This window comes from Muscardinus avellanarius, assembly GCF_963383645.1.
Source record: "Muscardinus avellanarius genome assembly, chromosome: 3".
Classification (NCBI taxonomy): domain Eukaryota; kingdom Metazoa; phylum Chordata; class Mammalia; order Rodentia; family Gliridae; genus Muscardinus; species Muscardinus avellanarius.
Genome location: NC_137788.1, coordinates 112,531,486 through 112,559,114, shown reverse-complemented (window position 1 = coordinate 112,559,114; position 27,629 = coordinate 112,531,486). Strand labels below are relative to the sequence as shown.

General features: G+C 47.1%; 1 protein-coding gene across 1 annotated transcript in view; it reads right to left on the bottom strand.

Moving 5' to 3' along the window:
* ARHGEF11 (Rho guanine nucleotide exchange factor 11) overlaps positions 1 to 27,248 on the bottom strand; it is a gene marked incomplete at both ends in the record, with an annotated part of 100,208 nt that extends 72,960 nt beyond the window's left edge. The window contains one exon of the mRNA XM_080692756.1: positions 27,217 to 27,248. Coding sequence (XP_080548882.1) covers positions 27,217 to 27,248 — 32 coding nt within the window. The remainder of the gene's footprint in view (positions 1 to 27,216) is intronic.
* Between the last annotated feature and the right edge of the window lie 381 nt (positions 27,249 to 27,629).

Here is a 27,629-nt window from a genome sequence, read left to right as displayed (position 1 = left end):
ACGCCTGGCTTTTTTATTTTGAAACAGGATCTCACTACGTTGCTGAGGCTGGCCTCAAACCTGCAATCTTTCTGTTTCAGCCTAGAATTATAGGCATATAATCCAGGCTAAACACTTAAATTTAACATTAAAATAATGGCTTTCAGGTAACCTCTTCCATCCTATGAAGAGTGCTTATCACGTACAGAATAGACTTATGCTTCCCACATGTCTGAGAGATCTTTGTACTTATGATCGCATTTACTTTCGGCAATAGCTAACACTATTTACTGGTGTGAAGAAATGCTTTAGACATCTGGGCATATCTTAAGGTAGGCATGCCCTTGGGAAACTTCCCGTCTTGAGAAGTTGGGACATAGACACGCAAACTTGAGTCTGTACAGCGTGTAAAAGGGAGTCACGCCCGAATCCGCACAGAGCCAACTACACACAGAACGGACTACGCAACAAAGTCATCAGAAGTGGAGCTGTCTGAGGAAAGCTATTCTAGGGATGGAGGTGCCCTTCCAAAGGGCACCCAGAACAAACGTCCTTCTCGTATTTCTCCTAGCTTCTACAGTTGAGTTTGAACCCTGAATTGATCTCATAAACACAGGACTCCTTACCAACACAGATTCATTAGCTGATCTCAGCTACCTGGTGGGAAACTTCTGCAGAGGTGAAGCCAGTTTACCTCACTGGAAAGTCTGAAAGCACTGAAGTTGCCGGGGCCTACGATCTCAGCTTGGGCCACTTCACTCCACTGCAGGGCTTTCCCAGCCCGGGTCCGTATGCACTAACCAATCTCCACCGGAACTTCTCTCAACACAGCAAGCGGCCCAGGGCGCCTATTAAGTACCATTTCACCCTTCCCTCAGATAGAAGAAAACCCACAGCAAACTCGAGGGGGAAAGGCTGTCTGCCCCTAAGAGCCACGTCAGGTAAGATTGTCCGCTCTTGCCCTTCAATCTGGTACTGAGCTGGGGGTTCTAGCCAGAAAAAGAAATAAAAGGTATCCAGATTGAATAGCAAGAAAACCCTTTGCACAGATTACATGACCTTGTACAGGAGACCTTAAGGAACCCACAAAATAAACTAATAAAACCAATAAATGGTTTACAAGATACAAGAGTACCATACCAAAAAGTATTTTATACATTTACAATGAACAATACAAAGGTAAAATTAAGAAAGTTCCCATTTTAATTGCAAAAATAATGCATAGAAACAAGTCTTACAAGGTAAGAGCAAGACCTGTACACCGAAAAATTATGAAACACTTAACGAAATTAAATGGAAAGACATCTACATCCATAGGGTGAAAGACAGATGGCAATACTCCAAATTGGTCCATAAATTCAACGACTCCTATTAAAATCCCAGTTGGGCCAGGTGTGGTGGCACACGCTTGTAATCCCAGCATCTGGGAGGCTGAGACCTGAGGATCACGGTTCACAGACAGCCTCAGCTACTTAGTGAGGCCCTCTGCAATTCAGTGAGACCCGATTTCAAAATAAAGAATAAAAAAATAGGGCAAGGGGCGTAGCTTGGAGGTCGAATGCCCCTGGGTTCCATCCCTAGACCTGCAAAAAAAGAAAAAAAAATCCCAGTTGGAATTTTGTAGATGTGTGTGATAATGGGGAACCCAAAGGCGATCCTAACTCTGAGCTACACTCCCAGCCCCTTTTAATATTTTATTTTGAAATAAGGTTTCACTAGATTGCTGACAGTCTCACTAAATCACTGAGTCTGGTTTTGAACCTGCGATCTTCCTGTCTCAGCTATCCAAGCACTGGGATTGCAGGCATCCACCACCATGCTCAGTAGGTTTTTGGTTTGGGGCAGAGATTGACACGTTGACCCCAGAATTCATTATGAAATTAAATAGCTAAAACAATCTTGTTTGAAAAAGAACAAAGTTGGATGACTGCAGTCTCTGCTACACAAACCTACAGCAATCAAGTCAAACGAGACAGGCACAAGCATACTGATGAATTACACAGGACATCCAGAAACACCCTGGCAGTTATGACCAAGTGATTCTGACAGGGGATGTGGCAAGGAGGTCGCGTCTTTTCAATGGATGGTGAAGGTCGACCAGGATGCAAAAGAATGAAGCCGAAGCCCTGCTCCACATCACACACAAAAAGTAACATGGACCACAGACCGAATTGGAAGTGCTAAAGCTGTAACCCCCAGAAGAAACCTAGGGGCAAACCTCTGCACTCCAGTGAGGAAGCACTTCTTAGACAGGACACAAAAGTGCAAGCAACACAAGAACAGGAAACTGGACCTCAGAAAATTAAAACCTGCATGGTTCCAAGGGCGCCTTTGAAACTGGGAGGACAGCCACACACCAGGAGCACCTGCACATCATGCCATCTGCTATGGGGTCTGCGAGCAGAACACATGAAAAGACCAGCAACTAAAAACACAACTGAAAATGGACACACTTCCCCAAAGAGAACTACACGCGGCCCATATGTACCTACAAAGATATCAGTCGTTAGGAAGATGAAAATCAAGATGAGACAGCATTTCAGATCCAGTGAAATGGCTAGAGTGATATGTAATATTAAACACGGTTGGTAAGGGTGCGGAGACATCAGAACACTCATACACAGCTGGTGGGGATGTAGAACAGTGCTTTCACATTGGAAAATAGGCAGGCAGCCAGGCCAGGCCTGGTGGTGCACACCTGCAATCCCAGTACTTGGGAGGCGGAGACAGGAGGACTGCAGGTTCAAGGGCAGCCTCAGCAAGTAATGAGACTTTCAAAAACAAAAAGAGTAGGCCTGGGGGTGTAGCTCAGAGCTAGAATGCCTCTGGTTCAATCCTCAGTACCAAAAAGAAAAAAAAGAAAGGAAGGAAGGTAGGAAGGAAGGAAGGAGCAAGCTCACCATGGCAGCACACACTTGTAATAGCCAGTTAACAATCAATCCTACCAACATGATAAAAATGTTTACACTCTCATTTTTGTCTCTACTGCAGGAATTCCAAGAGGCTACATGGTATAATGGTCAAGAGCAAAGCTTCTTGGACCAGACTACCTGGAGGGGTGTGTGTGTGCGTGTGTTTACGCATGTGCTACTACAGACTAAACCCAGGGGCATCAGGGGGATTCTACCTCCAAGCCACACCCCCAGGCCTATTTATTTTTTATCTGAAACAGCATCTCACCAGGTTGATGAGTCTCACTACTTGCTGAGCCTGTCCTTGAACCTGTGACCCTCCTGTCTCAGCCTCCCAAGTCCTGGGATTTGAATCCTAGCTCACCATTTACTAGCTCTGTGACCTTGGGTGAGATTCTGAACTCTCTAGGTCTCATCACCCTGGCTTGTAAAATGGAAATATGACTAGTACCTCCCAGGGTTGTTACGAGGATTAAAGAAGGTATTACGTGCAAAGTGCCCAGGCAGCGCCTGGCTGGTACCAAGCAAGTACTCTAGTGGTTACTCACCTTTACCCCGTGCTCACGGTGCTCGTCCCATCACTAATTCACCTGCCGCTGTAGTTACTGTCGCATATTCTGAGCTAAATGGGGAACCAAACACTCATTCACTCAAAAACATTTACTGAATTCCTACCACTGCCAGTTGCCTTGCTACTGGCCCCGCCCTCAGAGATTCTCAATCGAGGATGGGGTGGGGGGACTCTTTTTCACAATGGGGTAACAGAAGAGTGAGGTAATGGTCCAGTTTAGTGTTTTCCAAATTATACAATTTTATAAACCAATGTGAAATCCTAACTTCTCTTTCAAAATGCCTACTATAACTTACTCTCACGGCTTGGAAAATTTTCCTTACCTCTAACATGGGAAAGCTCCTGTATTATTTGGAAGAACCCAAAGCGTGATAACAGGGCTAAAGAGAAATTACACCAACATACACTGAGGTCTACAGGGTGCCCCCACTCACCAGACTGAGAAATATGCTAGGGCTAAGAAACCAAACCCCCCCTCAAAAATGTGTATGCAAAAGAAACGTAAATACCTCAAGGGGTGCTATGAGGAATAAAAAAATTAAGAGAATACAGGCTACAGTGCCCTCTAAGAACACAAACAGGAAGGGGGACAACAGTACTGCCCTGCAGGAGCCCCCTCACAGGGCATCAATCAGCATCGCCACTGATGGCGCAGCCTTAAACACCCCTGTTCCCACAGCGCCCACCTTCGCCCGCCACGTTTAAGGCCAGAAGCAAAGCCTGCTGCCTACCTACCCTGTAAGACTTGTAAAAAGAAAGAAAACAAGAAGGACAAAAAGATCTGCGATCACAATGCCTTCCTGTGATGCAGTGACGCGGACCATCAGCGCAGGGAAGCACTTAACATTCCCTGTGGGTGATCTCCACGCGCTGGAGGGGACCTTCCAGGCAGTGGCCTGCAGCACCTCACTCCCTGGAGTCCCGGCAGCCCTCCTCCTAGGTCCGCAGGGGATCTGCAGTGCTACTTTGGCACTTAGTACACTCCTTAAACTGTGATTACCTGTGTCTATGTCTGTCTCCACGAGTCACCAGTGTCTGGCATTGTGGGTACTAAATATTCATTGAATAATAAAGGAATGGATGAAAAGACTATTTTAATAGTCTCTTTTTAAATTTATCTTTAAGCTGGTTATGGTAGTGCATGCTTGTAATTCCAGTACTTGGGAGGCTGAGACAGGAGGCTCGCAGGTTCAAGGACAGCCTCAGCAAGTGGTGAGACTCAGCAAGCTAGTGAAACCCTGTTTCCAAATAAATAAAAATTGAGCTGGAGTAGAGCTAGGAGGTAGAATGCCTCTGGGTTCCATCCCCAGCAACACACACACACACACACACACACACACACACACACACACCACACAACAACAACAACAATTGGGCTTGGAGGCAGAATGCCCCTAGATTCAATCCCCAGTACCACACATACACAAGATAAAACAAAATAAACTTCCATATGTCTATATCTTTTGCTACTCTTGGCCTTCATTTGTTGAAATCCACGGGACAAGAGCCCTCTAAGGGGGGCCACCCCATCCAGCCATGGTGCTGACCAGGAAGGCCCAAGCCGAAGGGCTATGGAAAATGAACATGGCAAGGTGTCTGGATTAGTAAAAATGGACTAAGGAGCAGGTTTTCATGTGTATGTCCCTGAACCACCAGGAATGACTTTGCTTTTGTTTTTGTTTTTCCTTCCAGTACTGGAGGAAAAAGAGAAGGGGGGAGGGGGGGAGAGAGAAAAGAGAGATTGCGCGCACGCGCACAAGAGACACTGTAAGGTCAGGTAGGGTGACAAACACCTGCAATTCTAATACATGGGAGGCTAAGAAAAGAGGATCGCAGGTTAGAGAACAGCCTCACCAAGGAGTGAGACTCTTAGCAACCCACTGAAGCCCTGTTTCAAAATAAAAAACTATAAGGGGCTTGGCATAGCTCTGAGGTAGAATGCCCTAGGTTCAATCCCCAGTGCCTGCGCCTCTGTCTCTGTCTGTCTCTGTCTCTGTCTCTGTCTCTGTCTCTCTCTCTCTCTCTCTCTCTCACACACACACACACACACACACACACACACACACACACACACACACAGTGCATTTAGGTTTAAAACAAGGTTTCCCCCCCCCTCCTTTTTTGCAGTATTAGAGATTGAACCCAGGGCACTCTACCTCCAAGCTACACCCCAAGCCCTATTGTTTATTCTTTATTTTGAGACAGGGTCTCATTGAGTTGAACAGGGCCTCACTAAGTAGCTAAGGCTGGCTGTGAGGCTGTGAGCCTCCTGTCTCAGCCTCCCAAGTACTGAAATTACAAAAGTGTGCTACCAAGCCCGGCTTAAAACAAGTTTTAAAAGATATCATCAGTGGGCTGGGATGTAGCTCAGTGGCAAAGCGCTTGCCTGGCAAATGCACCGCCCTGAGTTCAATCCCCAGTCCAAAAAGACAAAAAAAAAAAAAAAAAGACCCCCTTTGAAAGATATCGTTAGGCAAGGTAGCACACATCTGTGATCCCAGTACTTGGGAGGCTGAGACAAGATGATAAGCTGGTTCCAGGTTAGCCTCAGCAACTAAGTGAGACCCCCTCCCAAGCAACTGAGAAAGATTTTGTTTCAAAATTTAAAAGAAATCCAGGTGTAGTGGTGTACATTTGGAATCCCGTTACTTGGAAGACTGAGACAGGAGGATTCAAAGGTTTGTGGCCAGCCTCAACTACTTAATGATGCCTTCTGCAACTTAGTCAGACCCTGTTTAAAAAAATAAAGAATAAAAAATAGGACTAGGGGTGTAGCTCGGAGGTAGAATGCCCCTGGGTTCAATCCCCAGTACAATAAATAAATAGTAATAAAATAATAAAAGGGCTGGCTTGTAGCTGGGAGGCAGAAGGCCTCTAGGTTCAATCCCCAGTACCATCACCACCACCAAAAAGATATTGTAACAACAATATACCAATAAAAGTACATTAAAAAGACATTGTAGCAAAAATGAAAGCAAGCCACGGGCTGGGCTGGCAGCAGAGACTATCTTATAGAGAAATTGTATCTAGAATACATTAAGGATGCTCAAACTCAATAGATGAGCTCCTCCCAGACAACAGCTTACTTAAAAATGATACAGTGCCTGAATAAAGAGGACACACACATGAAAAAGGCTCATAAAAATGCTCAGTCATTATGCATCAGGGAAATGCAAATTAAACAGGGTAAGATAGTCCTCCATTCATATTAACTTAGTTAAAATTAAAAAGAATGACTGCACCAAGAACTGGTTAGTATATACGGCAACTGCAATTTTCATAGACTGCGGTGGAATGTAAAATTATAAGACCACGTTGGAGCGGGTGTGGGGGCGCACGCCTGTGACTGGGAGGCCAGGAGAGGAGGGCAGGTCTGTGGACAGCTTCAGCAACTCAGTGAGAGCCCGCTTCAAAATTAAAAAGAAGCCGGGCGTGGTGGCGCACACTTGTAATCCCCGCGCTTGGGAGGCAGAGACAGGAGGATCGCGCAGGTTCGAAGTCAGTTGCGGGCGCTGGCTTAAGAGACCCTGTTTCCAAATAGAAATGTAAAAATAGGTCTGGGAGTGTTGCCCGGAGGTAGAAGGGCTTCCAGGAACCCCAGTACCACCAAAAAAAAAAAAAAAAAAAAATTAAAAAAATAAAAATAAAAAAAAGAAAAAGAAAAAAGGGGGCAGGGGGGGTGTATCTTAGATGTAGAACGCCCCTAGGTTCAGTCCCCAGAACCAAACCAAACACTTTGGCAACACTATTTTTCTTTTCTCTGTATTTCATCAATTTGGCAATTTGTTACCAAGTTACACCTACCACAAGACCTAGCTATTCTTCAACTAGGATTTACACATCAAAAAGAAGACACAAGTCCACACAAAGACCTGTATACGAATGTTCATAACAATTTTATGTATAGTAGCACAAATGCCCATCAATGGATGAATAGGTCCACAAATTACCAATAAAATGAAATACACTCAGCAGTGAAAAGGAAGACACGATTGATATAGACAGCAATCTGAATTAACCTCAAAATAACGTGTTAAGTGAAAGATTCAAACAGTATACAGTGTATGGCTTCATTTATATAGAATTATAGAAACTGAGAGAGGAAGGCAGGTGTGGTGCATAGGTGTAACCCCAGTACTTGGGAGGATCACGGACAGCCTCCGCTCACAGTGAGACCCTGCTTCAAAATAAAGAAGAGAAAAATAGGGCTAGGGGTATACCTCGGAGGTAGAATGCCCCTGGGCCCCATCCCCAATACCACAAAATAAATTAAAAAATAAAAACAAAGAAGCCAGGGGGAATCACAAGATGTGTACACACTCCTGTATTTTACATATTTGTACACATATGATTATTTAATCAATTAATACACAGGAAAACACCAAGTGCACATATTAATGAAGAAGCAACACAAGGTGTCAGCAAAAATAGATTTATTTATTTATTTACTGAATGATATTGGAGACTGGAACCCGGGGACTCTACTACTGAGCCACGTCCCAACCCTTTTAATTTTTAACTTTAAAAAGGATCTTCCCAGGCCGGGCATGATGGCGCACGCTTGTAATCCCAGCATTTGGGAGGCTGAGACGGGAGGATTGTGGTTCAAGGACAGCCTCAGCTACTACTTAGTAAGGCCCATTAGAACTCACTAAGTTCCTGTTTCAAAATAAAGAATAGAAAAATAGGGCTGGGGGTGGAGCTTGGAGGCAGAATGCCCCTGGGTTCCAGCCCCAGAACCATAACTTAGGATTTCCCCAAGTTGCTGAGGCTGGCCTTGAACTTGTGATCCTCCTGTCTCAGCCCCCCAAGTACTGGGGTTACAACAGACATGTGCCACTGCACCTGGTTAAATAGATTATGTTTTAAAGTATCTCCATTTGACTTTGTAATATATTACATGGCTTTGTTTTGCAACAGACATATGAAGAATGTGACTAATATTAAAATGAACCTAAATAAAATTGTAGACTAAGTAATCCCAGTACTTGGGAGGCTACAAGAATTGCAGGTTTGAGTCCAGCCATAGCGATTTAGCAAGACCTTGTATCAAAATTTTAAAAAGAGCCAGGCATGGTGGCACATGGCTATAATCCCAGTATCTGGGAGGCTGAGACAAGAGGATTGCAGGATTACAGCCAGCCTCAGCAAGTAGTAAGACTCTAAGCAATCTACTGAGACCCTGTTTCAAACACAAAAAATAAAACAGGGCTGGGGGTACAGGGCAGAGCCAGAATGCCCTTGGCTTTAATCCCTAGTACTACTAAATTAATTAATTAAAATAAGGCTGGCAGAGTAGCTCAGAGGTCAAATTCCCCCGGACTCAATCTCCAGTGCCACAATAAATAGGTAAATAAACAGACCAATCATACTAGAAGGGAGGCTAGGGAGCTCCAGCGGGAGGACAGTCAAATGCTGACGCTGATAAGCAGCGTGTTACATGGAGACAGGATCCGAAAGCTTAGTACACGAAAAGTGCTCACCGCAGCTCTACGGGTCCCGGCGCCGCAGGGACACTGCTCAGTCTCTAGGTGCCTGTTCCTGTGTGTGCACACATCAGAAGAAGAGGAGAAAACAAAAGATCCCATCCTGAGACTCCTTCAGTAAACTCTCACCAGTTAGGGAGAGGCACAGGAACGATGAGGTGCCAGGTCCCCACTGGAGAGAGCTGTTGAAGACAGTGACGGGATCTCAGGTGGGTGGACGCAGCGTAGCAGAGCACCCTTGCAGGTGGGCACAGGACTAGGGTGCAGCGGCCTCCACATTCGGCCGTGGGGTGCACACCCTGAATCCCAGGACTTGGGACTGCAGGTTTGAGGCCAGCCCTCAATTTGGCAAGACCCTGTTTTTAAAAAAGGAAGAGGGGTGGAGGGTGGGCTTGGTCCCCAGCACAGGGGGTGGGGACCCTTCTAAATCCTAAACATTTTACTGACAATTACTTGGACACTGCAAATATCGAGCACTAAAAAAGAATAAAGAATCATACACATGTCCTGGGCCCTGTAATCTCATGATTAAGGAAGGAGAAGCCAGCAGGCCAGGTGCAGTGGCCCATGCCTGTAACCCCAGCTACTCGGGGTGAGGAGAAATTCAACTGTTGAGTCCACGCCAGCCCAGGCAACTCAGCAAGGCCCTGCTTCAAAACAAAGCACAGAAGGGCCGAAGGCTGCTCAGTGGTGGTACTTTCCTAGCATACTTAATGTCCTGGGTCCAATACCCAGTACTGCAAAAAAAGACATAACAAGGATACACTTCAAAGCAAAGTAACACCAGGATGTGATTTTTACTATTATCCAAACTGCATCCAATATTAACCCCTAACTGTGTGGCCCTGCGATGGAAGCATTAGTAAGACCACCCCCTGGGAATTTTCATTCCAAAACAGTAATAATGACAGTGTTTTTAGAAAGGTAACAGCCCAGGAATGTGACCGACTTGGGTTGGTTGAGAGCAAAGTGAAGCCAGGAAAGGACGCCTAAGCTCAAGAACTGGACGCGCAGTGAGGCTGACCCCAGGCCGCCCAGCGAGCGGCGCCCTGAGCCCTTCAACCGCTCTGGTCTTAAGACAAGTGAGGCTGGTCTCAGCCTCGTGAGTGCTGGGATCACAGGTGTGGGCCACTGCACCTGGACTGATCACAGACTCTTAGAAGAATTTCAGCTCAGACTGTAAAATTCCTGGAAAAAAACCCACATCACCCAAGCAAATCTTGGTGCTTTCTGAGCTAAGCAATGGTTTCTTAGTCTGACACCGAAAGCACAGCAAGAAAAGAAAAAATAAATCTTACATCATTTAAATCAAAACTTTCATAGGGGTTGGGGATGCAGCTCAGCTGAAGAGAGCTTGCCCAGTATATGGATTCCCAATGCTGGGGGGGGTGGGGGGGAGGTCAAAGGACACCAATACCAATTAACAAAAAGTGAAAAAACAATCTACAGAATAAGAGAAGTTATTCGTCAACATTATATCTGACAAGGGTCTACCATACAGACAGGATCCAAAGAACTCTTAAAACTCAACAATAAAAAGGGGAAAAAAGAAACTGGGTGTGGCAGGGCACACTTGTAATCTCAGGACTTGGGGAGGCTGAGACAGGAGGATTGGAGTTTGCAGCCAGCCTCAGCTACTTAGTGAGGCCCTGTTTCTAAATAAAGAATAAAAAATAGGGTTGGGGGTGTAGCTCAGAGGTAGGATGCCCCTGGGTTCAAACCTCAATACCGCAAACACACACACACACACACACACACACACACACACACACACACCCAGTATGTATCCACCGGGATGACTATCATAAAAATGTCAGTAAGTGTTAGAGTATATGGAGAAATTGAAATTCATCGGTTGCTGGCAGAAAGGCAAATTGATGCGACCACTGGGAAATATTCTGGTAATTCCTCAAAATGCTAATCACAGAACTGCCATGTGATTCAGCAATTCCCCTTCAAGTTACATACCTAAGAGGAATAAAAATATATATCTATACTGCTGTGAACATTTGTGTACATAGCTGTTAACTATTTACTAAAGACAGAGAAGCTAAGTTGTATGTGTACATTTCACAGCAATATTAAACAAAATAGCCAAAAAACCCCACCCCAAGTGTCTATCAATTAATATATAAATAAAAGGTGATATATCTACACAACAGAATATTAACTAGCAATAAAAAAATAAAGTATGCTACAATACAATGAACCTTCAAATTACATGTTAAGTGAAAGAAGCCAGAAACAAAAAGCCAAGCATACAAAACATTCCAAATAGGCAAACCCAGAGACAGAAAGGAGACTAGTGGCTGCCGGGCTCTTGAGAGAGTAGGAAATGAGTGCTGCTGCCCCCAGTGTCTTCTGGGGGATGAAAATTTCTGAAATGAGATCATGGTGATGTGTGTAAAACTTAAGTATAAATTGAATGGCGTATGAACTATATCTCAATGAAGCTTTTTTATTTTTATGGTACTGGAGATAGAACCCAGGGGCATTCTACCTCCCAGCTACAGCCCCAGCCTTAGTTTTTATTCTTTATTTTGAAACAGGGTCTCACTGAGTTGCAGAGGGCCTCATAAGCAGCTGAGGCTGGCCACAAACCTCAAATCTCCTGTCTCAGCCTCCCGAATGCTGGGATTACAAGCATGCGCCACCACGCCCAGATGCATCTATTCTTTTTTAAAAATAGCTTTAGGTGGCACACACTTGTAATCCCAGCATTTGGGAGGCTGAAACGGGAGAATCATGGTTCTAGGCCAGCCTCAGCTACTCAGTGAGGCCCTTTGCAACTCAGTGAGACCCTGTTTCTAAATAAAGAATAAAAACTAGGGCTGGGGTGTAGCTGGGAGGTAGAATGCCCCCGGGATCAATTCCCAGTACCACATACACACATTAAAAAAAAAAAAAAAAAGGAATATATGTTAAAACACTCAAACTACAAAACTGCAAAGTGCCGCACAAACACAAGGCATTGTTATGATTCAAAATAAATGGCTGTGGACTGTGAAGTCATGAGGGCTGGATGAAGCAGCAATTAACTCAGCCAACTCCCGAACCCTCAAAACACGCGTCTGCAGGCCAGGGAGAGGCCGGCCTGCTACATATTTCATATTTGACCTATCTCTTGACTTCTGGGTACATTTATAATAATAATCTTTTAATCTTTGACCAGTAACAATATTAAAGACAAAATGCATGGGATGGGGGAAGGAAACCAAAATCCCACAGAAACCTATCATTTTCCATGGAGTAAGAAGCCTGTGTCTGTGCCATGGTCAAAACAGCGGAGATTTTCAGCTCAGCAGCAAGGACGTCAGCTCTGGCCTGCACTTACCGCAGAGGCTAAGGCTCTCGCTTCCTTTCTCTTGTATCCCTAAATCTATTCCTAATACCAGAGAAAACTTAGTGTGCGTGCGCGGTACTGGGGATGGAGCCCAGGGGCACTCTACCTCTGAGCTGCACCCCCAGCCCTGGTTTTTATTCTTTATTTTGAAACAGGGTCTCACTGAGTTGCAGAGGGCCTTACTGAGTGGCTGAGATTGGCCGTGAACTGTGATCCTCCTGTCTCAGCTTCTGAAATGCTGGGATTCCAAGCGTGCGCCACCACATCCAGCTAACTTCTTTTCCTACTTTGTGAACACATATCTAAGGTTAAGGACATGCTTAAGAATACTAATCTAACACAGTGCTGGTACATCAACTTGGAGTCAGTAACATTATGTTACCAAATAAGAACTGAAGATTCCATATCCCTTATCTCCACCAGACTGGCTGTATCACCAGGGCGAACTCGGGGCTGTGGGCTGTGTGTCTCTGGTAAAGGCCTCACTGCTCAAAGGTTCCGAGGTCTCTTGCTTGCCAGTCCACAGTCAGGTATGGGAAGGCAGGGCCAGCTATCTCTGTTATCTCCTAGGTATGCAGAAGAGCAAGGCACACACAGGCTGCGGGGCAGCAGCAGAGGCTGAGGCGGCAGGGAGGGAGAAGGACCTCAGCTGCCCACTGCTTATCTCATTCTCTCCCATCTTGCTGAACCTGTGGGTTCCTAGCCTCAGAATTGGCCCTCTCTCTGCCCTAGCCAACTGATTTCCTAATCTTGTGGCTTTCATATAAAAGGCCACCAGGGGACTGATGATGACAGACGGGGCGGCCACACAGATGAGCGCCTGTTAATTACCAAGGAGGACAGGAATCTCCGTTTGCTAGATTAAAGACAGAGAAGCCAGGTTGTATGAAGGGGGGCAATTCCAAAAGGTGCGAAGTGTGTTCAAGACAGTACACTCTGGGGGAACCAAGGGGCAGCAAGGAGAGGAAGGAACTAGGTCGCCTGAAGAGAGGAGCCCCCCATCGCAGCCCCGGCTCTGAGGATGAAGCTGAGCAGTAGACGGGCGAACGCTGTGAAGGAAGCACGCGGGGCGCACAGCTTGTGCTATGATAACAGTGCGCGCATTCTTACCTCTGCCTGACTGACACCCTGGTTCTTGCAGCAGCACTCTAATAAGACCAAATGTTTGCTCACCAGGACAGAAAGTGAAACGACCAGACGCGGTGGAAGCCCTGGTGGCCTAAGCAGCACTCTGGAGGCGGCCGCCCACCAATGAGGCCAGGCAGGGTGTGTCGCGCTGCGTCTGCCTTCGCTCTTCTCGACCCAGGAAAGAATTTTCCGTCACCACTTGGAGAGTCTGTCCTCCAGCCACCTTCCTATTCCTTCTGCTCATTCGGGGCCTCCTAACCTGCTAAGGACTATTTCTCAGACTGTCCTCTTGGAGCGCACATACAAGCAGAGTTTCTTTTACTGGAAATAGACTTTTCCAAAGTAGCCAAGCTCAAAGGGCTCCCAAGCAACACATCCCTGGTGTAAATAATCAGAGCAGCAAGGCAAGACCACAAGAGGAAAGAAAGCTCAGAGTCCCAGATCACCAGGACATCTGCTGCAAAGACGCCGGGGCTAGAACTCGGAGGACAGACTGCATCCGAGCTCAGTTCCTTCAACAAGACTGCAAGCCAGAAGGGGACTTCTGAGATCTGTGCTGGGGGGCTCCTTGGAGCCCTGGCTGACTGGGAGAACCAAGCCAGGGGCCAAATTGGATGCCTGCTTAAGCAAGGGCTCAGTCCGAGCACCAAGGTCGCTACTGTGCTGTGGACTCGCCACAACGCCCATGACTCCAGCCTTCCCACCTAAAAAGAGATAGTTGTAACAGCCACATATCAGAATGGCTGCTAACGCACTTTCAAAATCAGCCAAGCGCTGGACAAATGCTGTTATGGATCTCTCTCTACCTGCCCTTCTATAAACCTCAATGGCTAGATATAACGCCATGGGGGAAAACAGAGGACTGTGGTTCTTGGGCTCCCCAAGTGCAGGACAGACTAGCGTTAGGGGTTAGTATGAAAAACTGCAAGAACTTTGAACCATGAGAGAACCCATCAACATGTGAACATTAGCCAATGAAAGCTACTAGAAATTATTCCAAGCAGCTCATGGATACCACCTATAGTACAGAGCCCAGATGTAGAAACTGGAGATATTTATGGAAAAGACAGGCACAATAGATGTGAATTCCATACAAAAATCTACAGGGACCTTTGTGGGAGAGAGGCAAACTCAAGTTTCCAAAGTCACATTACCTGGGAACATGGCCCGTCCCCATCCGCCCTGATCCTAGGCACTGGTGACTCCATTACTAACAGACTCCCGAAGGCGCGCCACCCTTGCAAGTAGCCTGTGTTCTGGCTTGGGTCTGGAGCGTCCCCAAAGTCTCATGTGTCCCCAAGTGCAGCAACGCCCAGAGGAGGGCTGGGGAAGTGACCGATGAAGAGCTCTGCCTTCATCGATGCCGAGTCCTGAGAGCTGAATGCACTGCTGGCTGGTGGGCCTCGTGGGGCACGCAGGTCCCTGGGGCTCGCCCTGGAAGGGCTCAGCTTCTCCTGGCTCCTTCCTGCTTGTTGATGCATTCACAGAGTGGGATATGTGAGGCTCAGTGGTTCAAGGCTGGCTCGTGTGCCTCTCATTTCCCCCCTACTCCTGTCTCATCCCACCGCAGCCATGAAGCCAGGTCGATGCTCTGAGCCCTAACTAATAGTGACATGCTTTATACCTCCTCCATGGCTGTCTTGCTTCAACAGAACCCCGCTGCCAAGCTCTGGTGTATTCCAGTATCTAGAATGCTGTATAATATTTAGTATGTATTTAATAAGTGTGTTGATTGAATAAAATAATTCCCCTGAGCTGGATCAACAAATGGGAAGTTGGATTTGTGTGTGTGCGCATGTGTGTGTGTGTATGCTGCTGGGGATTAAACCCAGCGACATTCTATTACTGAGTTACGCTACCAGATTGATTTTATTATTTTTTAGTTATTTATTTATTACACTTGGAGTTGAACCCAGGAGCAGTCTACCTCTGAGCTACACCCCCAGCCTCCCCCCTTTTTAAATTCTTGCGGGGTTGATGAAAGTCTCACTACTTGCTGAGGCTGTCCTTGAACCTGCAAACCTTTTGCCTTGCCTCCCAAGTACTGGGGTCACAGGCGTGCACCACCACGCCCGCCCGGCTTAACACCCACAACAGCACGCCCTTTCTTGCCTTCAAGCTTCATTCCGTACCTAGCTCACCCCGCCTGGACTCCCTCACCCTGCCTGGACTCCTGTTCCTCCTCCCTCCTGGCCTCAACTCCAAGGTCCCGTCCTCTAGGAAACCTATGCGTGTCCCTCACAGGGTGGACTGGGTGCTAGCCACAATTCCTACTGATTTTCTCCCCCCCCCCCACAACAAAACCAGAAGTTCCTCGAGGGGGTAATACGCAACAAATTCACACTGAATCCCAAGTGCCCGCAGCTCACTGTGGAGATCTGTTAATGGGTTGATCTTCCTATGTGAAGGACCACGAACGGGCCTGAACCCGAAGCCCTCCTGCTGTGAAGACGCTGACACCCTAGTAGTTTTCCGGCCGCGGGCTCTGAGAAGTGGCCTGTCGTCCTGGCCTCACACAAAGTCCCATTCACACAGCTACTCACTCCTCTCTCCAGCCACCTCCCCGAACAACAGTGGCCTTTCTCTGCTGCGGCAGTCTCTTGGAGGGAGCTCTGGAGGGCCCTACTCTGGAAGTGAACCGGCCAACAGGGGCAGACGGGACAATAGCGGGGTGGGCCTGGGCCCCAGACCCCCCACGGTGGGGGGGGGCAGCCCGGAAGCCAGGCCGCCAACGGGGGAATCCCAGAACTCGAGCAGCTGAAGGCTGAAGACAACCCAACAAGGCTGCTCTGTCCCCGGAGGGGACACTGGGTGCCAAGGACCCAGCCCAGGAAGAACAGGGGGGATTCTTGGGCTCAGTTTCTGGCAAGCAGTGGTTAGAAGTGCTTTCTTGAAATCCCTTGGCTATTCCTGATGGGAAGCAGCAAGGTGAAGAGAGGGCTACACCCGGGTGTGGTGGCATGTGGCTGTGCTCCCAGTACTTGGGAGGCTGAGACAGGAGGGTCTCAAGTTTAAGGACAGCTTCAGCAACTTAGCAAAACCCAGTGTCAAAATAAAAAACTAAGAGTCGGATGTGGTGGCACACACTTGTAATCTCAGCATTTGGGAGGCTGAGACAAGAGGATCGCGCTTCAACCTCAGCTACTTAGTGAGGCCCTTTGCACCTCAGTGAGACTCTGTTTCAAAACAAAGAATAAAAAATAGGCCTGAGGTGTAGCTTGGAGGTAGAATGCACCTTGCTTCTGGGTTCAACTCCCAGTACCACACATGAAACAGTAGCAGCAGCAGCGGCAGCAAGGTAGATTTCAAGCCAGGAAGCAGCATACCTGGTATGAAGACAACCAAGCTGGGCACTAGAGGACAGCCCAGAAAGGTGAATTCAGAGGCACTGCTCTTGAACCCTGGGTAACAGGACACGATACAATAAAAACAGGAGAGATGCCAAGAACAGGACAGCACTACCACTTATTTGTAGCAGTCTACCGTGTGCTAGGGAGTCTTCTAGAACTTTTACATAAGTTATTATACACAAATAAAATAGTTGAATTGGTATAGGCACATACAAAAGGAAGGCTCAGGAGTACAAATGTGTGGGGTTCGATGGCGTTAACGAAAGAGGTTTCCTTGAAGGTAATATGGCTCAAGGGCTGGGGACAAGAAGAACGGAGCACAAAGGTGTGAGGCAGGGCTTGGTCCACCTGAAGCGAGGGGCAGACACAGTAATTGGGAGACATGTCTCAACTGAACAAAGTCAGGAATCCCAAGCCCGAGGAAGCGGTCTCTGTGGGTTTCAAGCCGAGCAGGATCAAGTCTGCTTGGCTGAGATCTTAGGCACCTAATTTTTAACTACTGATCATTCCCTGGGTTCCAGAGCCATGCCTGTCAGCCCTCAGCAGAGAGTCAGCACAGCCCTGCAGGGAACCCAAGCTGCGTCTTCTAGCAGCAGTCAATGAGAGTTCAGGTCGTCTGGGGTCCCTGCCAAACCAAATGCCTTAACAACACTGACCATATGTTTGGCACTATAGAATTCGCAAAATGCTTTTACACAAATCATCCCGATCACACAGCAAGTCGGTGGCTGAGTGGGGTTCACACAACAATCTCCACACAACGTTCTTTTTTGTGTGTGTGTGGTACTATGGACAGAACCTATTTTATTCTTTTATTTGGAAACAGGGTCTCACTATGTTGCAGTTGACTTCACTAAGTTGCTGAGACTGGCCATGAACCTGCAATCCTTCCGTCTCAGCTTTCCAAGTACTGGAATTACGAGTGTGTACCACCACGCCTGCAACAGTCTTTGTTTTTCTATTATGCTACTGGGATGGTTTCTACATCTTGGAGTTTGGTCTGCTGTGTGGGAATGGGGTATGACTGATTAGTCAGGGCCCATCAAGTGTGAGCTAAGCTCCTCAATCAGGGCCCAACTTCCTAAAATAAGAGATCACCTAGAAACTGACTCTCCTTACCCTTCCACACTGAAGAACTCGGAAACGATTTGCCAGAAACAACCCAAGAGTCTCAGCAAGATAAGGCTTTCTCAACGGGCTAGATTTGTGAAGTGCCAGGTGTCAGGAGGCAAGCGACTTCTCAGGTCCTATTCCAGCACTACCTCTCCTAGTCGGCCGGCCTCAAAAGCCTGGGGCTCAGTCACATTCAGCCTGGACACGCCTCCTTGATTCGCCTTCCAAAATGTCTCGGAATCCCGCTTCCCCTCCCGTTCCCACCAGAACCACTCAGATCCAGAAACTCATCCTCTTTGGCCAGGGCCTGCAACGAACACTCCTACCTCACCTTACCGACCTCAAGCTCTCGTCGACTTACGTATCAGTATCAGAATCCTAAACCAGGCATGGAGGCTGCTGCTCGTGATCCCAGTACTTGGGAGGCTGAAACGGGAGGGTCTCCCAAGTTGGAGGCCAGCCTCAGCAACTTAGTGAGACAGTGTTTAAAAGTAGTAATAATGATATTAGGGCTTGGAGTACAGCTCAGAGGTAGAATGCCCTGGGCTCAATCCTCAATACCACACACACATACAAAAGGAATCCTCCCTTTAAACACTGTTTTTCCCTCAGCATATAATACCTGAAGCTTCACTGGCTCCCTTTCTCTGGTGCATGAAGTGTGGGCACCTCATCCCCCCTGCCCACCTGCCAGCCCACTCTTTCTCTGCGCTGTAGGCCCACCAGCCCGGCAGCCCGCACTCCCGGCTAGCCCGGGAGCCTTTCAGCCACCCACCTTGCTGGAGATGGCTCCTCTCCCTCCCATCTACACTAGCTCTAAATATCCCTCCCTGGTCATTTTCACCAGCAACCTTCCACTCTCAATGGACCTTTTCTGGTATAAAGATTCAGCAATTACCTACTTTGTTTTCTTACTGTTTTGTGTCGCATTAATATTTCCCCAAAAGAATGTAAGCTCCACGTTCCTGTATGTTATCTACGAGAACACTGAGAACACCAAGAACCGAGCTGGGCAGGGAAGCACTGGATAAATATTTGCAGTCCAATCAGCTGCTGGCCAAGTGCGGCAGGTCTCGGGTCTCGGTCTCGGCTCTCCCCTCGGCTCGGGAGCTGCTGCGCCGATGGCCGCTGACTTCAGATCCCCCATCACACCACTGAGCAGCCGCTCCCCAAGCACTGGAGAGAAAGGAGCGAGGGCTGGGAACCAAAGTGTTGATGCGACTTCACTCCAACGCCAACATTCACATGTCAGTTTGCTGTACTTCAGAATAAGGAGAAACATCTTGAAGAAGTTATTAAAAGTAGTGGGACACTTGTGACTTTGGAACCCACACTGAAATAAGAATTAAAGGCAATAAAATGGCTTTGAGTTGTAGCAAAGGGTCAGGCACAGTGGCCCATGCCTGTAAGCCAGCTACTAGGGAGGCTGAGGCAGGAAGACTGTAAGTTTGAGGCCAGCCTGGGTGACTTAGCAAGACCCTGTCTCAAAACAAAATTTAATAAAAAGGGCTGAGGGTGTAGCACAGGGTAGAGAACCCCTGAGATCAATCCCCAGTACTAAAACAAGAAAAGAAACAAGAAAAAGACATAGCCTGTTTGGAGTCAGGAAGAAAGGGCAAGGTAATGAAGCCCCTACCAGACTTCTGCTATTTCCCCTCAAATCTATTCAATTATTTAGTACCACAAATCTGGTACCTTAAAAACACCTTCCAGAGCCGGGCGTGGGGGCTCACACTTGTAACCCCAGCCTTCAGGAGGCTGAGACAGGAGGATCCGGGTTCGAAGACAGCCTCAGCTTCTTAGTGAGGCCCCCTGCAACTCAGTGAGACTCTGGTTTAAAAAAAGAATAAAAAATAGGGCTGGGGGTGCAGCTCAGAGGTAGAATGCCCCTGGGTTCCATCCTCAGTACCGCAAAACAACAACAAAACAGCTTCCAGATCCTGCTCCAGTGCTTTTAGGGGCCACGCAGTTTCCCCACTCTCCACCCCCTGCACTTCACTTTCCCGCCCTTCTCACCAGGCAGTAGCACCCTGGTCTTTTCGAACTTTCATTTTCACTGGTTTTCAGGAAGACTAGATGATTCCTGATAAAAAAAATCCTGGCTGGCTGAAAAGAAGGACACAGGTCCTGTGCTTCCAGGGGCTCAAGGCTCGCAGCAGCTACAAGGAATCAAATCCTGGAGGCTGGCCTGCCCAAAGTACTCATCTTTCCAGATAAGAGGTCAAGAGCAGTGAGCATCTTTCTAAGGTCATTTCACAAAGCTGGCCCCAGCATACAGAGCGCTTTCCTGGAATTCCAAGCTTCCTGTCACAGGCGGTCTACATTGCTTTTAAGCAGTCTTTTCCTCTCCCTCCCTAGAGCAGAGCACCAGAACCAGGGGCTCCCGAAGCCCCTTGTCCCTGCCCCGTTGCTGAGGGCGTGACCTTGGAGCCACGTGCAGGACTGTGCTGCACTTGGTTTTTTCCCAAAATGGTGATTGAGAAAAGGAAGAACATACAGTCCACAGGGAAAAGTGCCCGAGCCACACAATAAATCCTCCGTGTGTGCATGTGTGTGTGTGTGTGTGTGTGTGTGCGTGCGCACGCGCGTGTGATTGAACCCAAGGGCATTCTACCTCTGAGCTATACTCCCAGCCCTTTTTATTTTTTGTTTTGAAACAGGGTGTCCCTGGGCTGTTAAGAGTCTTAGCTACATTGCTGAGGCTGTCCTTGAACCCATGATCCTCCTATCTCAGCCTCCCAAATACTGAGAATACTGGCATGCATCAACATGCCCAGCCCATTTAAGTTTTAAAAACAAGCCAATAAAAATTTGTGTGTGTGTGTGTGTGTGTGTTGTGTGTGTGTGTGTGTGTGTGTGTGTGTGTGTGTGTGTGTGTGGTATTGGGACTGAACCCAGGGAGCTCTACCTCTGAGCTATATCCCTGACTTTTTTTTATTTTGAAAAGGGTCTCCCAAGCCGGGCGTGGTGGCGCACGCTTGTAATCCCAGCATTCGGGAGGCTGAGACCTGAAGGATCACGGTTCGTGGACAGCCTCAGCTACTTAGTGAGGCCCTCTGTAACTCAGTGAGACCCGGTAACAAAATAAAGAATAAAAAATAGGGCAGGGGGTGTAGCTCGGAGGTCAAATGCCCCTGGGTTCCATCCCCAGACCTGGAAAAAAAAAAAAAAAAAGGGTCTCCCAGCCAGGCATGGTGGCACACGCTTGTAATCCCCGAGCATGGGAGGCTGAGACAGGAGGATCGCACAGGTTCGAAGCCAGCCTCAGCTACTTAATGAGGCTCTCAGCAGCAACTTAGTGAGACCCTGTTTCCAAATAAAATATAAAAAAGGTCTGGGAGTATAGCCCAGAGGTAGAAAGCCTCTGGGTTCCACCCCCAGTACCACAAAAAAAAAAAAGAAAGAAAGAAAGAAAGAAAGAAAGAAAGAAAGAAAGAAAGAAAGGGGTCTCCCTACATTCCTCATTACTCAATCTGACCTCAAACCTGGGATCCTCCTGTCTTAGCCTCCTCAGTACTGGAGTTGCAGGTGTGACCGGCTAATTAAGTAGATTTTTAGTGGCAATGCCACTATAAAGATGTGAAACAAATTCAGTCAGTATAGATTAAAATAGCTCACCTTATATTTCACAGAATTTCACAGTTAAGACACTTTCACAAACATCAGAATCTTAGATCTTTAAACCAATGAGGAACACTACCCAAATTCCAGTTTCCAGCCTCTATTCCATAGAGGTATGACCTTCCAGAACTCCTTAGCTTTTACATTTATTTGGGGATTAAGTATGTGCCCTTCACAAAATCTTTTTTATTTTTAATAATTTATAGGCATTTTATTTTTTGTCTATGTTCCTGAAAAGGTATAGGGCCTCTGCCTGACAGTAATCTAGAAAAAAAGCTTTAAAGATGAATTAAAGCACTCTTTCAGAAAGGTTTTTGAGTCTCTGAGGTTAAGCTTAGCCTACTCCTGCTCATAATGGTGATTAATCGCCAAATTAATTACCAAATGTTTTACCAGAAAATATTTTGGAAAAGACCCAGCACTATTTGTAGTTCTAGATCTCTATCGCTGTTCTGGGAGGCTAACTTTCTAAACTAGGTAGAAGCCCAGCTAAATGCTTGGGGATTTCTTTGTTCCAGAGCTCAATAATGACCAAAAACTCAAGAGATCTCCCCTGAGACCAGCTGGTAGGTCTGGACGCATTCTGAATTAGACAAGTCGTATGCTTCTATGACAAGGAGCCTTCCGAGGTAAGAGAACAGATCTGCTCTAGGGCTCGGGGTGCCGATCAACGGTAGAGCAGTTTAGTGGCCCGGCATATGTGAGGTTCTGGGTTCAATCCCTAGCACCACAGATAAAAAGAAAGAAGCCACGTGTGGTGAATGCTTGTAATACCAGTACTTGGGAGGCTAAAATAGGAGGATTGCAGTTTTGAGGCCAGCCTCAGCTACTTAATGAGACTCTCTACAACTAAAGAATTAAAACTTCAAGCTAAAGAATTAATAATTGGGCTCAGGGTGTAGCTCGGAAGTGGAATGTCTCTGTGTTCAATCCCCAGTATTGAAAAAAAAAAGTGTTTGTGAGCTGGGAGCAGTGGTAAAATCCGTTACTCAGGAAGCTGAGACAGGAGGATCACAAAGTTTGAGGTCAGCCTCGGTAATTTAGCAAAAGTCTGTCTCAAAATAAAAAATAAAATATGGCTGGGGAATATGACTCCGTGGTAGAGCACTTGCCTAGTATGGGTGCAGCCCTGGTTCTAACCCCAGTAGCGCAGGAAAAGAAAAGTGAGAACTGGAAAGGACTTCACAGGAATGAGCTGCTGCTTTCCCCACAGCTGCTTTGCACCAGGAAGTCGGAGGCCAGGACTCGCCCAAGGTCACAGAGTCAAAGGGAAAGGCAGGGCTCAAACCAAGAACTCCTGAAAGACATCTCTGGTTGGGTCCTCACTTGAGCTAACTTTGTGCACAGGAAAAGCTATTTCACAGATTAAAACTCCTAATCAATCTGGCCATTTCAAAAATATGCGTCATGGGAAAAAGGCAAACAGATTATCAATGACTAAGCAAAACTCATTACCATTCCTGAAAGAATAATTCAGTACCATAATCTCCGTGTGCAGCTGTGCACGCTTGTAATTTGTAATCCCAGTACGTGGGAGGCTGAGACAGGAGGATGGCAGGTTCGAGGCCAACCTCAGCTGCTTAGTGAGGCCCTTCATGACTTAGTGATATCCTGTTTCAAAATAAAGAATAAAAGTTATGGCTAGGCCCTCAGCAATTTAGTGAGAACCTGTTTCAAAAATAATAACCATCATCTCTATGTGCAATATGATGAATATTTTTAGAAACTCTTGCTGGGCGTGGTGGCGCACGCTTGTAATCCCCCGCACTTGGGAGGCAGAGACAGGAGGATCGCGCAGGTTGGAAGCCAGCCGCGCCGGTTGGCTTAGGAGACCCTGTTTCCAAATACAAAGTATAAAATAGGTCTGGGAGTGTAGCCCTGAGGTAGAAGGGCTTCCAGGAACCCCAGTACCACCAAAAAAAAAAAAAGAAACTCTTGAAAATTATATATATACAATTATATATAATTATAATTATATAATATATAGTGTTATATACATATATAAATTATATATATATATATATATATATATATATATATATATATGGGCAACAAATTATCCAAAACAAAAATGGAAAGAGAGGTGGTGAAGAGCTTCAGCCCATCTTCCAGGAACAACTGACTTGCACTAAAGAATAAAGCCTAGTTGCCAGTGGGGCGTGGTGCAGAGATCTATTTTATATTCTGTTTGGAAACAGGGTCTCACTAAGTTGCTGAGGGCCTAAGTAGCTGAGGCTGGTTTCAAACCTGCATGATCCTCCTGTCTCAGCCTCCCAAGTACTGGGATTACAATTGTGCACCACCACGCCTGGCTTGGCACATGCTTTTAATCCCAGTATTTGGGAGGCTGACAGGAGATCACAGGTTCAAGGACAGCCTCAGCAAGTAATGAGACTCTCTTAGCTGGGCATGGTGGCGCACGCTTGTAATCCCAGCATCTGGGAGGCTGAGAGAGGAGGGTCATGGCTACGCACAGCCTCAGCAACTTAGTGAGGGAGGCCCTTTGCAAATCGGTGAGACCCCGTTTCAAAATAAAGAATAAAAAAATAGGGCTGGGGGTGTAGCTCGAAGGTCGAATGCTTGTGGGTTCCATTCCCAGTACTCCAAAAAGAAAAAGAAAAAGAAAAAAAAAGTAGTGAGATTCATCAACCTAGTGAGCCTCTGTTTCAAAATAAAAATATAGCGCTGGGTGTGGTGGCGCATGCTTGTAATCCCCAAGCTTGGGAGGCGGAGACAGGAGGATCTCACAGGTTCAAAGCCAGCTGTGCTGGCTTAAGAGACCCTGTTTCCAAATAAAAATATAAAAAATAGGTCTGGGAGTGTAGCCTGGAGGCAGATGGGCTTCCAAGAAACCGCAGTACCACCAAAAAATTAAAAAATAATAATAAAATAAAAATATAATAGGGCTGGCTGGGGGTGTAGCACTGAGGTAGAATGCTCCTGGGGTACCACAAAAAGAGACTAGTTGCAAATGTTTCTGCTTCCTCTGGACCCAGGAATCACCACCCAACAGGACCGAGGAGCACAAAAGACGGCCAATTAGTTATTCCAAAGTCGTCTTCAAGCCTCAATCTCTCTCTAAATACATGATCCTTCCGCTTATCTACTAGAAAAATGCACTCCACCTAGGAAGCCTTCTCTAACTGACCTGATTTTGACTGCATTTGAAATTAACAGAGAAATGGTGAAAACAACCTGAAATGGGAGGATTTACCCTTGCTGACAGGTTCAGTTCTGGAGCACTTACTGCATCCAAGGCACCAGGCCCGACATGCCAGAGATAAAACAAGCAAAGCAACCACGGTCCCTGCGAACATGGCGCTGACAGACGCGTGCTGCTTTATGTAGCCTTTGGGGTCTTGTTTCCTAGCTCCCCGGCACATGTTCTTATGTGCAAGGTGTGTGCAATTTAATTTTCTAAAACATGATTCTAGCATCTATATAAGGCTCTCTCCACACACACAAAACAAATAATAATAATAAAAAAAAAAACCCTGATACAGTAAGAAGAGAAACCCTGCAGAATCCGCAGCATTTCCTTTCAATCAGTGCTTCCAGTGTGGTGTGAGACTGAATTACTGAAAATTCATAGGGTCTACAGCCCAGGATGTGAAAAGGTCCAGCAGAACGCGCTGTAAGGGAGCAGGAGCCAGTGAGTGAGGCTGGCTGGAGATGACTCGAATGCCTTCTCGTTATCACCTTGGGTCCCAGAACTTACCCCCTTAATGGGGAAGAGCATCAGACGGGTGGAAGCAAGGGCAGCCCCTGTCCTGCAAAGCTGTATTATCCCACAGGAGAAAATGGTGCTTTAACTATAGAAATTACAGGTCTGGAGTGCAAGGGAGCACCCTGACAGCCGAAGAGCCCCTTCCTCCACTGCGGGAGACAGCAAAAGGCTCCCTCGCACACTGCAGGGGCACCTACAAACCCAGTCACACAGGATGGGGTGACAGAAGGTCGGGGATCTGGACTCAGGAGGCGGTGTGAGTCCAGATTCTGCCACTAGCCAGGCAAAATGGCATGGAGCAAACCACAAATCCCCTCTGAGCCTCAGTTTCACCCCTGATAACTGAGAATAACTTCTGATTTGTGGGGCTCCAATGAGCCATGTCTTCTGAAAGCATTTAGGAGACCATAACATGGTGTACAGAGCCTGAGATCTGTAACTGTGAGAACAGCCAAACCCCCAAGGAACAACTCACACCAACCCAGCTGTCCCCCTCCCCCCACACCCCTTTCCACCTTCTCCAATCCCTGAATTCACAGAAATAGTGCACCATCCCAGTCTCAGGACAGCAAGTGCACTAATCCCCAAACTCAAAAAGGATGGGAAGGAAGAAGAGCGGCCAGGTAAACCATTCAGCTCCCGGCTTTGACGTGCCTCACCTACCGCAACGACGCAGAGGCAACAGGAGGGGAAGGTTTGAAGCAGTCATGTATGTTCTGTGATGGCATGCCTCCCTTGCACCATCGTGCAGTCAGTTCCCTGCCTGGGGACTGCTGAATGATCCGAAATGGGACTCTAAGGCAACGCAGAGATTAGTGCTTGGGGGAGAGAGATTATATGCATTCTAGGCCAGTCAAAAGGAAATTATTATTAGCATGGAAAACCAAAGGTTAACCAGACATGGGGAGAGCCACTGCTCCCTTGCAAATATCCTGTCCCCTCTCTCCAGTAATATTCCTCCCAGGCCCAGTCCCCTCCCTCTGCTTGCTCAGTCCTCCAACAACCTATCATTCAGTTAGGGTGTGTGCAGCACCCTTTAAAACACCGTCCCGCAAGATTCTCAAGGAGGAAAGGACCAAGACGAGGGAGGAGACGGAGGGGAAAAGCTGACACCTTACAAAGTTGTACAGAATATTGGAGGAAAGAATTCCAACCACACTAATATTATCAGGACAGGGGAGACTGTCTCAGCAGACTCCTGAGGCTAGGGGCTTCTTGTGCTCTCAAGACTGAGGGCCAGTGCCTCTCTCTACCCATCAGGTCAAGAGCCCTGCAACTCCTCTGGGGAGGCCCATTTTGCAGAGTCAAGCTCATTAAGAACAAACCGAGAGCATGAGCACTGGCTTGCACGTCTCCATTTAAACACTAAACTTGGAAGGGAGGAGATTTGAATGTGACCTAAACATTTGGGGGGCCATATTAGGCCACTGGCAAAAATTTAGATCTGGATGGGTACCAAGGGTGTTTCTACCCCACCATTCAGGCTCAGAACATCCTCCTCATTCTAGAAATGGGGCCCACCCCAGCACCAAGCCCACCATTCCAGAACAACAGCCTGGTGGAGGCCCACGCCCCTGCCAGAACCCTTTCTCCAGCAACTCTAATACCTAAAACCAGTCAGTCCCCCCAGCCTCACAGGACCAAGCTGGCTCCTGCCTCCCATCCCTGCCAGGCAAGTTGGGGGCCAAAATTCCACCTCCAGCCAGGCCAAAGTCAAAAGCCAGGAAGCACTTCCCCCTTCCTCCCTCTCCTGGCTCTACTGACTAGTGCTTGTTTTCAAGACAGTGAATTGGGAGGTATGTTTTGAACATGGATGCACACAGAGGGAACATAATCATATATGCTGACAGCCTTCAGAGACCAATAATGCTCCCACCCCACCAATTCCAGAGCCCACTGGAGCCACACCCCCCGCCATCAATTTTGAAAATGCAACACCTCTTTTCTTTAGTAAGTGTTAACAAACCAAATTATAAGCAAACCTACCTGTCTATGCTCTGGGGTAGCCTTACACTCATGGTTTCCCGGTATCTCCACGGTTCCAGAATCCTGTAGCTTCTGTGTCTTGTTCAGGATTGAATCCCTTGCAAATTTTTAAGAAAGGCAGAGGAGGGTCTCCCAACTTGAATATTGAGTCCTTTTTCTTCCAGCTCTCAGGACCCTGGTAACTGAAGCCCTATTCTACCTCTACCAGTTAACATGGTCTCTTCTCTTAAAACCCCTTTCCCCTCCCTCCTCTAAAAAAAAAAAAAAAAAAAAATAGAAAGGAAAAGAGGAAAAATTATGACCTTCTTAGAAACCAAAATCCCAACCACAAATCTCTTCAAGGTTAGCACTACGGGCTAAAAAATGAATCAGAAAGAATGTGCCTTCAAAATATCAGTCTTAACTGCTAAACA